Source organism: Mesitornis unicolor, unplaced genomic scaffold (genome assembly GCF_000695765.1).
Source record: "Mesitornis unicolor isolate BGI_N332 unplaced genomic scaffold, ASM69576v1 scaffold23862, whole genome shotgun sequence".
NCBI lineage: Eukaryota > Metazoa > Chordata > Aves > Mesitornithiformes > Mesitornithidae > Mesitornis > Mesitornis unicolor.
Genome location: NW_010167880.1, coordinates 19,381 through 32,811, shown reverse-complemented (window position 1 = coordinate 32,811; position 13,431 = coordinate 19,381). Strand labels below are relative to the sequence as shown.

Sequence of the window (13,431 nt, the reverse complement as noted above, 5' to 3'; positions counted from 1 at the left end):
CAGGCAGCTGTGCTTCGCCTGGGGCCCCGCCGAGGTGCTGGTGTGCGAGACCCTCTTCGGCCGCAAAGGTGGGTTCCCGTCCCGGGATGAGGGGGGGCCGGGCCGGGCGCTTCTCCCCGGGACGCTGACGGGGTGTGTTGCAGGCACCGAGGATGGAAGGCCGAGCTCCTCTCGCCTCTTCGTGGTCCGCAAGGATCAGGACATCTACATCCAGACCTTGAGGAAACTCTTCAACGAGTCGCACGGGATCTTCATCGGCCTCCAGCGCAGCGAGGAGGAGCTGGTGGAGAAGTCGAGGAAAGCACAGTGAGTGTGGTGGGTGGATGGATGGGTGGGTGGACGGGGCACAGGAGAATAGGAAACACTCGCTGTCTCTGCTCCATCTCCAGCCAGGCAAATGCCATTGACCTAAATCCAGACTGCTTAGAGCTGCTATAATCAGCACCAGTGCAGAAAAAAATGTCAGTTTTAGGGTAATTTTACATAAGAAGACACTGATCCTTCCAATACCCTTGCTGACCAGCACCTTTGCTGCATATAGCCAGCGTACGTGCAGCCATGGCACACAGCCTCACTGATCCCCGCTGGATTCACCCAAGTACTGGGAGTGTCTACAGCTGCTGAGAAACGTGCAAGAGTTTAGTGGACAAGAGGCACGAGACTAGAGAGAGCTGTTGTAATCAAGACCTTTTTGTGTTTGGCAGTTTGGTTCAAGTGAGCAAGAACTATCGGTCGGTGATAAGAGCCTGTATGGAGGACATGCACCAGGCAGCTAGTAAGTTTGGTTGTTCTCTTACTGCAATAAAAGTAAATGCTGTTTGTGATTATAAAAGTAGCATTTTAATTGTAAGTCATTGCAACTGCTGTAAAATAGCATGTGTAGCTTTCAGTGATTATCAGGAGTTCATTTCCACCCACAAGATTTCCAAGTCGGTTTGTAAATCTGGTCAGAGATAATTTTTTTCCCCACTCTGTTTAAACTGATTTTCTGGGGACTTGCAGTCTTTTCATATCTCAGATTGTAGTTTTATGGGAAACTGAGTCCAAATTAACAGCTTGCTCTCCCCCAAATGTGGGAGATTTTACTCTTCCATATTTGCCCTGTAGCCATACCCAGATTTGCACAGGATTTATAAAATAAAAAGATAAAGTTTTATGTAAAAATTAGCTTTGCCGTGTGTATACTCATTTATGTCTGTGCTTGATGAGTGATCTGGTGGTGTTGTCTTTATGAGCCCAGAAAGGGCTGTGAAAGGTAAATACATTGCTCTTTGACTTTTCTTATTCTTCCCTCAGTGGCAGCGCGGGACCCTGCCCTGCAAAGCCAGTACAGCACTCAGGTAATCTGCAGTTGTGTCATGTAGTCACAACTGAACAGGAATCATGGCTAATAAATTCATTAAGGCCAGCACTGTAGCAGTAAGGCAGTTTAGATTTGACTCTGGCTTAGTATATTTGATGCATGTCATGACCAACAATACCTGGTTAGCTCCTGTATTTCTGAAACAGTAAAAAGATGCCCAACATCTGGATTCACTGCCATTTCTTAAACATACATTCAGTGTTGTAGGTGCGATGTTTTCTTGTCATCTTAAAGCCAGCTATGGGTCAGTATTCACCTGTCTCAGACTTCACCTCTCAAACACTCAGGTTCCAGTTGACTGCATCTGAGCATGGTAGCAAGCTCTCACTGTTCACCATGAGCTGTCAGACGCTAGAAGAGTGTGGGAGGAGCAGGTGCTCATGGTAGTTTTGTCCTATTAGCTGCACTGATGTTGCTTCATTGGCCTGTCTCTCTTCCTTTGCTGTTTGTATTGTTAGGAGTGCAAAAGGCTGAAAACAACACTTTTTGTACTATCTAGTAATGCCCACTGATGACAGATTATCACAGCATTTCACTACATGAACAGCGTCACTATTTTCTAAGCTGAATGTGTGTAGACAAGTTGAGGCCTGTTTCTGTCTTTTAATTTGTCTCTCTGCAATGTCAGTGTGAGATTTCTCTTGTCTGTAAGAACTGAGCTTAACTGATTGCTATGGACAGTAGGTGCCTTTGTGTGGTTAAAAAAACCAAACTGGAACAATTACTAATTCTGAAGCATGGTCCTGATTTTTCAGGTTTCTATTCTCTCTGCAATGGAGCTGATCTGGAACCTGTGTGAGATTCTGTTCGTTGAAGCAGCTGCAGGTGAGCAGTGAACTATCCTGATGTTAAGACTGAAGGACTTTTTATTTGCATATTTATTTGTTTAAAGTGTTTATAGCATCCATTGCGTTATATTTTAATACGTTTTAGAGATATGACAAGTGTCAATAAGGCTTTTAATACCTCTTCTGCTTCAGTAAATTGCCTCCTTCGTACGGAATTATGTCAAGCTGTTAGATTTGTCTTCTGCTTTTCCCCCTCATGTGTAGCTCACTACCGTTTAAACTGGCTTTTTTACAGAAAGGTAATGAAGAGGGATGTAAAAAGTTGCTGCCAATTTATTTGACTTTTAAGCACAAACACATCTTAAGCATCAAATATGTTATTGCCAGCTAACAATTAAGCATTTTATCATGCATTTCCTTTAACTTTAGGATGCCATTTTTAAGTCCGTTTACACCAGCATTTTATAGAAGTAAATTTTTAAGGAAATCAGATTATGCAAACAAATATGCTGCTTGCCCAGTCCCAGAACTCAGAAGAAAGATTCATAAATTGTAGATTACTTAATCTGAAGAAAAGTTAATCACCTAGTACCAGAGATCTTCCTCATATTCAGTTAATAATAATGAGTTGATGGCAAATTAAACAGAAGCATTCTCTGTGTCTTTTGGCATTGCAAGATTATGATCTGAATTACTCACCTTTTATTTCCCCAAGTAACTGACTGGAGTTTTCTGCCAGACCCCACTGCTGTTCTGTCTAAACTTTCCCACATGGAAATCTGTCAGCAGCCTGGTGCTCCCACAGCCTGGCTACTTAAAGAACTTCGTTCCCTTGTAATTTGAGTGCAGCAAACAGAAATCCAATCAGTAAACCTCATCTAATGATTGTCAAACCACTAAGGTTAGGAACATAAAAAATAGCAGTTTGAGAACTAACACGATCAAATCTTCCCTGCGTAAAGCTGGGCCCCTTCTGCTTCGCCTCCTCGACTGGGTTCGACTCCACATCTGTGATGTGGACAACATGGTCCGTGAAGTTCTGAGCAGTGAAAATCCATCGAAACACGAGCTCTTTTGGAATGTGGTGAGTGTAGTCACCTATAAGATTCTTAAAGAGAATTCGTAGCTATGTGTTTTGCCTTCCTCCTCCCCTCTCAACACTAGACCGCACCTCAGAAACTGATATCTTGGACACTGCTGCTGTCTGCCTGTATAGGTTTTAAGGTGAAGCCATTCTGAAGATCATTCTACCCCTCATTTCCATCCTGATGCCTTCACTGTCATGCTCTGTAGGTGTCAAGACTTGCACTGTGTTTTTGAATTAGCAGGGCCTACAGTTAAAGCATTTTAACTCCACTTAACTTGCCTAAATCACAAGTTACAATTCCTCTCTGAAACTCCTCCTGGGTGTTTTGTAGCCTTTGCACAGTGTGGTGCTCACAGAGGTGGTTTTTGCAGGTGGATGTCTTTGTGCTGCAAGGCCGAATGGATGAAGCACGGCACTTGCTCTCCAAGGAAGCCAGTGCCAATCCCACGTCGGTGAACATGTACAAAATCTTGGACGAGTTGATGAAGAAGATGCCTGTGCCCAGTGTATGTACAGAGTGGATGTTTTTTTCATGCAGTTCCACTGGGAGAATAGCTAAGAGGGATGACAGTATTAGTCCATTCTATTTCATCTCTGCTGTGCCTCCTGTAACATCACAATTTGTTGACCATTAAAACATCTCAGTCTTAATCACAGAATCACAGAATCACAGAACGTTAGGGATTGGAAGGGACCTCAAAAGATCATCCAGTCCAATCCCCCTGCCGGAGCAGGAACACCCAGATGAGGTTGCACAGGAAGGTGTCCAGGCGGGTTTTGAATGTCTCCAGAGAAGGAGACTCCACAACCTCTCTGGGCAGCCTGTTCCAGTGCTCTGTCACCCTCACTGAGAAGAAGTTTCTTCTCAAATTTAAGTGGAACCTCCTGTGTTCCAGCTTGTGCCCATTACCCCTTGTCCTATCATTGTTTGTCACCGAGAAGAGCCTGGCTCCATCCTCGTGACACTCACCCTTTAAATATTTATAAACATGAATGAAGTCTCCCCTCAGTCTCCTCTTCTGCAAACTAAAGAGCCCCAGCTCCCTCAGCCGCTCCTCAGAAGGGAGATGCTCCACTCCCTTGATCATCTTTGTAGCCCTACGCTGGACTCTCTCCAGCAGTTCCCTGTCCTTCTTGAACTGAGGGGCCCAGAACTGGACACAATATTCCAGATGCGGTCTCACCAGGGCAGAGTAGAGGGGGAGGAGGGGGAGTAATCCTTGAGAGTAATAATATTTCTGTTCTCGAGTTGCCCAAAAGACCCAAACATACAGGCAAAAACTCATTAGGTCACAAACCAACACAGTCAGAAAGATCATTTTTTGCAGCAGGATACATTTTCCAGTTTCCTGAAACATTTCTGCTGAGAACTATTTTCTTGTGCAAAATATTTTCAGAAGACTTTGCCAGCAGAGTTTCCCTTTGTTGCAGTGATCTCCTTGTGCAGGAAATCTTTCACAGTAATCTTTCATGGGACCCTCTGAAGGTTCTTTGCCTTTTTTAGATGAGTAAATACATTTCAAATGCAGCTGTAGTGCAAGGAAAAATTTGATGGCAGCTCTGTGTTTAGCTTTTTAGCCCAAGCACCTGTTGTGAATTGACTTGGCTTTTTCTTTGTTTTATGTATCTTACCCTCCATTTAGCTTAGCAACACCCAGACCCTGACCGAGATGGAGCTGAAATGGCAGCACTGGCATGAAGAATGTCAGCGGTATCTACAGGATGGGACATTTGCTTCCAATTCCCACATGGAATCCATCTGCAAGGTGTGTTTTTGCTGGGAAGGAAGGAAACTGTGGACAAGTGTTTCATTTCTCTTCGTGTCCAAGGCCATAAGGCCTATTAAGAAACTGGATTCTGAGAGGGATCTTTGTCCTTTGTTACTTAATTTTGATTAAATTCTCAACTTTGCAAAATGGGAGTAGAGCCTCTGAAGAGTTACAGTGTGGCTGTGTACATTGGTGAATCTGCAGAATTACTCCTGCGTTTTTCTCCCATTAGATCTTGCTGGGAGATGAGGATGCCATACTGGAGAAGAAGGAACTCATGACTACTTGGTACCACTTTCTGGTTACCCGACTGCTGTATTCCCATCCAACTGTGAAGCCAATGGAGCTGCGGTTTTATGCACAGGCATGAAATAGGATTATTTTTATATTCTCCACTGTTTCATGCACACAAGGGCTACTGTACTTAAAGAAAAACTTTGTGAGAGTTGGTATCTTACAGCAGCTACATAACTAAGATGTTTCCTAGAATCTGTAAGTGGACTGGGAGACTGTTACAGTGGGCAGATAGTTGTTGAAGACCAACTCTCTGCAGTATCTAATGTTACCAGTCTTGTTCCTGCAAGTTGTTTTCCCAGTTTCCTTACACTAAAATAAGGAAAAATCTTTTTTTGTTAATGCATTCAGTCTCTATGACATACTCTTTTCCATAAATTAACCCAAACAAGGCTGCTCCATCCAAACTAATGTCTCCCTTCTACCATCTCAACTTCTGCATTTATCATGTCTTGTAATCTCATTCCACAGTCTAGTATGGACCTGTTCCTGGGTGGAGAAAGCAGCCCTGAGTCTCTAGACACGATTTTAATGGCAGCCTTTGAATTTGAGATGCATCAAGTGATCAAGGAATGCAGGTTGAGTTTTAAGTTTTTTGTTTCTATATGCATTCACTCCAATAGCATTTGGGGTAGAGGATATGGGTACAGCCCACCTGATCGTCCTGTCATAGAATGTAGCAAGCATACGTGAAGCAGGCAGCAATTAAAAGTATTCCATTAGGTCTGGGACATTGCACCAGACATTACACTGTAAGACAGCTTCTGTATTGGTAAGAAATGTCTGTGGAAAACCTGACACATTCCTTGGCAGTAGTAGGCTTAGTTTTTCCTTTCTTTTGCTTGCTTCACATACAGCATTGCCCTGAGCAACTGGTGGTTTGTGGCTCATCTGACTGACCTACTGGATCACTGTAAACTCCTGCAATCTCACAATCTCTAGTAAGTATTTATTTGCATTGATTATTCTTCATCTTCTGTAAATGCCCAGAATGTTCCTTTTCAACCAGAACCCACATGCTGTTTCAGGCATCCTTGCTTTTGGGTGTTGCATGTGCCTCTGAAGTTACTGCAGCCCAGGTGTTCTGTAAAGCAGAAGCAGTTGCTGACTCGATGGATTTGACATGCTATTCACCAGTGCTTCAGTGCAGTGTTATGATTTTTTAAAAATATAATTTTATTTAAATATAGTCAAGGTCCCAAATGTTTGTGATTATTGGGAATGGTGAGAAACTCATCTAAAAACAGTCTCCACACTTGTGCTTTGAATAAATTTAAGTTTGAGCAGTTGAATTTTGCTGTCTGAATCTCCTTGAAGTTTCAGTTTCTTAAAGCACTTCCTCTAAGTTAATTTGCTAAGTGCTGTAAAGATATAGCAGGCATCCCCAAGGGGAAGGCTGACCAGCATGCTTAGGCCTGAGGTACAAAGCTTGTTAAGATAGCCTGTGAAAAACATGTCTGCATAAATGAAAAGTACTTGAAAATAATATCAGCAGGTTTTTCCAGTGAGGCACAAATAATAATGCCTGTTTCTTTCCTCTCTCCCTACTCAGTTTTGGTTCAAATATGCGTGAATTCCTTCTGCTAGAGTATGCATCAGGACTCTTCTCCCATCACAGGTAGCAACTGTTTTTTACTAGAGGATAGATCTTTGCAGCCAAAGCAAACAGTTACACGTTAATGATGTAAAAAAGGCAAAACTTACAGAAGCCACAGTTAGGATTTCAGCAAAGGTGTCCCTAGGGATCATACAACACTAGCATGTTTCCTTTCCTGAATTAAAGACAAAAGCTATCTATTAGAAACCATCAAGCATATTGATCTGGACGGAATTGCTCCTGCTACTGTGGCCTTTTGGTACAGAGCAACCAAAGCACTTGTGAGATGCAGGTGTTCCAAAGTTGTATAATAGCAACTGGTATTTGGTAGAAAGTAAAAACCATTTTAGATCTGAATACTGACTTAATCAGAGCAGACCAAGATTCTCCTTGTGGCCTAACTGTTGTGCTTATTTAAGATTTGTATGATTGGATTGCTTGATGATTCTCTTTTCCTCTCTCAGCCTGTGGCAGCTGGGGGTAGATTACTTTGACCACTGTCCAGAATACGGGAGAGTGTATTTGGAGCTTCATATTGAACGGATACCCCTTAACACAGAACAGAAGGCCCTCAAAGTGCTGAGGATCTGTGAGCAGAGACAGATGCATGAACAAGGTGATGGATTTGAAATCTCATTGTTTTGTAGTGATACAAATGAAACTACTGAAACAAATTCTTTCCCTCATCTCCTGTGTTTTCTCTTAAGTTCGTAGCATCTGTAAAATCATGGCCATGAAAGCTCTGCGGAATAATCGCTTGGGCTCTGCCCTGTCGTGGAGCATCAGAGCCAAGGATGCGGCTTTTGCTACACTAATATCTGATCGGTGAGTCTGAGTCCGAAGCTCTCCAATGACTGCTACAGGGGGTGGGAGGAGTGGGAGGAGGCAGCAATGGTCCTGCTGCAGGCAGATTGGGATTGTTCTTCCCTCAGACCAAGTACCTGCTTCTGGAATAGAAAATTACATCCTCAGGTACTTTCATCTGCAATACCCTAGCTGTTTGTTTTCTACACTGTTTTACTTCATGAAATCTAGAGATGAAACAGATTGGCTTTACCTAACAGTCCAGTCCTCTTAGAGCTTGCTTTGATAAACATTTCTTTTGGCAACAGTTCTCTACCTTTTGCGCTGCCCTTGTGCTTGCTCCAGTATGGCTGTTTGGTGGACTGCACAGGGAATTGATCTGGGTGGAGGATAATCCCCTTCTGTGCTTTATTCAGCAGATTATTTTTAACCAGTCTGGTTCACCATGCAGTCTTCAACCAAGTCAGTGGAGGTCACTTAAGCCACCATTTCTGCAAAAATGTCAAGCCACAATTATATGTCACAAAGAGTTAAGTTTTATTGTATCCATGGTTCTGCCTAAGCTTGTCACAGGATTGACCTGGCAGGAGTGGGAAGGTGGTTATAAAATCAAAGGGGATGCTAACACTTAGCTTAGGCCAAGACAAAAGATAGCAACTCTCTTCGTGCTTTGTAATCTCTAGGAATCCATGTCCTGTGTTTTTTGCTAATGGACAGAGGCAGTACCAATTCCTTTGCATAGTTAGAGTGTCATTCTGAAATTACACTCTGGGTAGGTGGCCAGGCCATACTCTGTCTTCAACAGTGAAAAAAAGGGAGTAGTAAGAGATTGCTGTTTAGGTTTTTTTCATTTGTCCTTCGAGGGAGTGGCAATCGTTACATTTCTTTCAACAGAAGCTGAAAGAAAAGCATCACAGGAAGCAGCTCAGAGAAAAGCAGCATAATGAAGGCTGTGACAAAACAGATGAAAAGCTTTTAGAATTGTTTTCTTGTTCCTGCTGCTTATCAACTTTTTTACACAGCAGAAAAATAGAGCTTTTGTTATGGTCTGGGAGTGTTATTTATGCATCCACCAGCCTCAGCTTCCTGTGCTTCTGCCTTCACTAACTCCTTTTAAAGAATAGATCTCAACTACCACAAAGTCTGGAAGAATAAGTCGTGTCTGTTGAATGCACATTAAACCAGGTCATTGGCCACTCCCAGGAAATGTTTTGATGTCTTCTGAAATCCTCACGGGAGGTTGATTTCGATGGAACTCGGTTGTATAGTAAAGGTTTCTGGGAAGGGATTAGGAGATACAAAATGATTGTGGACAGTGTTCTCCCCACTAAGCTTTTATTGTGTTTTGCTTCCTCTCTAGATTCCTTAAGGACTATTGTGAAAGGGGGTGCTTCTCTGACTTAGACCTCATTGATAATTTGGGACCATCCATGCTGCTGAGTGACCGGCTAACGTTTCTTGGTAAGAAGTGTCTACAGTTTTCATTCTGGTCTGTTACTTAGAATGTAGTTAACTCCACAGAATTATTTGGATTTGTCTCTTCCTCCATCTGGCTTCATCCTGGTTTAGTGACGAGGGGAAAGCAAATGATGGAAGGTGATTTGGGATGCAGCCTCCTCGCTACCGAGAGACCGCATTTTCAGTTGCACTCGCAGTCAGCATCTGTTCTGCACTGCTTTGAGCAGGATGGTCTTGAATTCTGACACTCATAGGCTTCCCCTTTCTTAGCGTTTTTCCAGACTATCACTATTTAGAGAGACTTTGAAATATTAGCAAACACAATCTGGAAGACCCGGGGGCTTCCTTAGAAGAGTAAACCACTGGTTTAAGTTGTTTTGTCAATATGATAATTTTGCTAACTTCATAAAGTTCTCCAGAATGTCAACAACATTTGTTGGTTCAGTGTGCCAGTTTCAGGCTCTCTCAAACGTAAGATCTCTCCTACCCTTTCACTACAGCAATTGTACCAAACTACAGTGGAGGGCCTCCAGCCCATTTCCTTCACACACCACAGCTTCCTCCTCCTGGCTGGCACAGTGTGGGCTGTGGTAACCTGCCCCTCTGGCTGCAGCTGCTCTGTGGCCTTTGATTAATGGACCAAGACAGGAAATGGAGCTAAGCCGCCCCTCTCTCTGGAGCTGTGGCAGTTAGCGAGCCAATCACCAGGGCAAAAATCCAATAGGAATTTGGAATAGCTGTGGGCAATCGCACCAGCTCCCTTCTGGCTGACAGCAGCATTACAGTAAGGGTGATCCTGAGTTTTATCCATTCCCATTTGGTCCAAGCTAGCAAAACTAGAACCTTTTCCATCATTTAAGCCTTATCCTAAATTAAGCCTAGAAGTTAACAGTGAGTTACCAAATTGGTAATCCCTCATACCTCTGAATGCCCAGTGTCACCCAGTGACCCTTGCATCAGCTCCCAAGATTTGCAGTTTGTGTAACTATGCTTATAATCTGTGTTTGTAGAGAAATCACCTCCCTTTCTGATTTTTATAAAAGTCCTGAAAAGCTTGAAGATATTTCTGCTTGGTTTTCCTTCTGAGCTTTTAAAAACATCAGGTGTACTTCTGCTGGACAAATTTCACACATCTCTGTCTTGAGCTCAAGCATTAGTCAAAGGTGAATGTGAATGGGAATCATTACTTCCAGTATTTTGGCAGTTTAGTGGATACAAACAAAAGCTGCAGAATACAACTCACTTTCATCCTCAGCCAGTTCTTATGTGCTGGATACTGATCTAACCGATTCTTAATGAGAGCAGAACTTTCCACATTAACAAAGATCTCAGTTTCCATTTAAACAACCAGGAAGACAGTGAAGCCTTTCAGACCTCCTGATACTCTGCAACATCAAAAAACACATTCCCTGCCCCCCTCCCGTTCCTGGTTTTTGGAGATGCCACCAGTCTCTAAGCTGTTTGTGCTGTTACTCACACTGCACACACAGCACCAGACCATATCAGTGATCAGGCTGGTGCAAACAGTAAAACCTTACCAAGAACAGTAACAGGGTTTTGGGTGCCTTTTCAGCCGGCCTCTGTTGTAACCTCTCCACGTCCAAGATTCCCATTACCCCATATTCAGCTGCCTTGGAGAGTCATTTCAGGAGGTGGTGGTGCTACCATAGGCTTCGTGGGAGCACAGAGACCTCCTGCCATCCAGCAGCCCAGGCTTGGGCAGGTCTGACAGACACTGACACCTTTTCCCCTTCATCAACACTACTGTGTAGGGAAGTACCGAGAATTCCACCGGCTGTACGGGGAGAAGCGCTTCTCTGAAGCTGCCAAGTTGCTTTTGATGCTGATGACAGCTCACATTGCTCCTTGCTCCTTCTGGATGACGCTGCTGACAGATGCCCTTCCCCTGCTGGAGCAGAAGGAGGTGAGCAGTCATGCACCACAACGCCTCCCAAACACCCTGCCTTCCTTTTCTTCTTGACAAGGTATCTCAAAGCGGTGACCCTTTTTCTGTCCCCAGGGTAAGGCTTGCATCTCCAGTGCCAAAGAACTGTTTGTGGCAGTTTCAGACCTGCACAGCTACCCCAGTGTCCCATCAGGGGAGTACACAGGACCTATGATGGGATAATCAACTCTTAACTTGGGTCCCTGCTTTTAGAAAACAGCTATGGAATGCATACATGCTGGTGATTTAAGTACACCCTGCGTCCAGTTTCTTTGAGTACTTGGCTTGGAGGGTTTTGTAGTGCGCTTCCACCTTCTAAGCCAAATTTTTGCTTTAAGATCCATCAAGAAAACAGCAGTTTAGAAATTACAGACCCATGACTGGATGAAGCCCAAAACACCCAGTCTTGCCTCATAGCTGACCCTGCTTTGCACAGGAGGTGGCACTAGAGACCTCCCAAAGTCACTTCCAGCCTGAATTATCCCCTGATCCCGTGATTTAAAGAGTCAGAAGGGATCTGTGGGAGTGTGGAAGCGATCCCTTGCTCTCAATTGAGTTATCTTCTGTGCAATGGCCTTAAACTTGACCACTTTCAATAACTACTTTCATTTCCACAGGTTATATTTTCAGCAGAGCAGACTTACGAGTTGATGCGATGCCTGGAAGACCTGACAGCAGGAAAGACGGATAAGCAGAAATTCCAGGTAGCTCCTCTTTTGAGGACAACTGGATAATGAATCGCTGGGGCTGTGGGGAGGGCCAGGGAAACCAAGCCCCTAAATTTCTATTCCTGCATGGGGGCAGAAAAGAGGGAGAGCCTGAGTTCCCGAGGCTGGTATGTGGTGTTTTTAAAACCCAGCCAAATCAGGCATCATCAAGAGATATTTAAGTATAAGCAAAACCAGTACAGGAGTGCTTCCATTCCTCACTGCTCTGCTGCTCTGGATGGGACTGTGATGCTTTTCCAAGGTAAATAATTGCAAGTTACATGGGCAATGAAAAGCTGAGGTGCTGCCATCTAACAGCTCAAGCTATGAAACCTTCCAGGCACAGAACAGGGAGCTGTTTGCTCCACTTGCAAACCTCTGCAGCTGCCAGGAAAAGAAAACATTTGGCAATGCTGTCTTGTGTTGATCCATAAAGTAAGAAATGCAGCTTTTGCTCTTCTCAGGAGGTCCCTGTGGCAGGTTAACATCCACATGTTCCCCTCTTAACGACCTGCATCCTTACTTTGCAAAACCCAGAAAGAGAACCTACTGCCAGCTCATCTCTGCGGGTAGCAGTCTAATCCAAACTCTGCTTGCTTTTAGGATGACGACGACGAGACCATGAAAGTGGAAATGCTGAGACTTGCTCTTGCACGAAATCTTGCACGAGTGATCGTCAAAGAAGGCACATTGGAAGGATCCTGAGGACAGCAGTATGTGATTTTATTCATCCTCTGTGGCTCACTGTACATAAACCTGACTGCTTTTCTAAGAATAAATCTCTTGTTTTGCATATTGCATGGGGATTTGTTTGTGTCTTCCATAAACATAACTTTAAAAAAATGGAAATGTGACTTTTGAGAAGGAGCTGCATGAGAACGTCAAGGCTGCTTGTTCCAACGTGGTCTGGTAGCCCTCCCTGGTAAAGTAAACCTTACCCCCAATGGCAGCATTACTGTGGCTTTTTCAGTTGCTTTACCTCTACCACCTTTTAAACCACTGGGGTTTTAGAAAATGGCAACTTCTCTGTTCTTCCCTAGTTTTAATGGTCTTTAGATGATGGGTTGAGTTTTAGGATCTCCAGAAACAGCACTGTACTCCACGAGCAGTCGTTAATGAGGGCTAATGTAGGGAGCAAAGAGGGAGAGCAAAGTAGGGAAAACAGTTTATTTAACATGCAGCAGAACAAATGCATTTGAGATGTATGTACAGTTACGGCTGTTCGGTATGCAGCAGGAACCTCACCCTACTACAGACAGGGAACATTCATATTTAATTTCCAAAGCTTTTAACAATGCATTTCTTCGCAGCAAGACTACAGCATTTTCTGTTTGGCTGTACAGCGCAGACAGCGCTGCTGTTAACACTGACAACAAAGCCATTCTGCAGAAAGCACTTGTGCTCTTCTGACTTCCTCAAAGTCACAGTGAGATTCACGTGTAGGCATCTGAAGCAGTGCATCCTGCTTCCTCAGGACACACCACCAGGACCCAAGCACTACCCCATGCCTACTGTGTCTAAAGTGCTGGCAAGAATATCTCCGAGGCAGAAAGAATTCTTTCCTTGTCCCCTATCCCAGCCCATCGATTTAAAACCGCTTTATTTAAGGGTCCAAACAA

The 13,431-nt window shown here is 43.8% G+C and overlaps 1 protein-coding gene across 1 annotated transcript; it reads left to right on the top strand.

Annotated features, from left to right (window-relative positions):
• Positions 1–10: 10 nt before the first annotated feature.
• On the top strand, positions 11–12,605 carry NUP85 (nucleoporin 85kDa; the record flags this gene model as incomplete). The annotated part of the gene is made up of 17 exons (XM_010178838.1): positions 11–306; positions 705–775; positions 1,297–1,340; positions 2,119–2,188; positions 3,114–3,235; positions 3,610–3,744; positions 4,882–5,004; positions 5,240–5,371; positions 5,773–5,879; positions 6,159–6,242; positions 6,854–6,919; positions 7,363–7,514; positions 7,606–7,723; positions 9,063–9,163; positions 10,933–11,084; positions 11,723–11,809; positions 12,416–12,605. Coding segments are annotated over 17 exons (1,962 nt in total), but the record flags the coding sequence as incomplete, so codon positions are not given.
• Between the last annotated feature and the right edge of the window lie 826 nt (positions 12,606–13,431).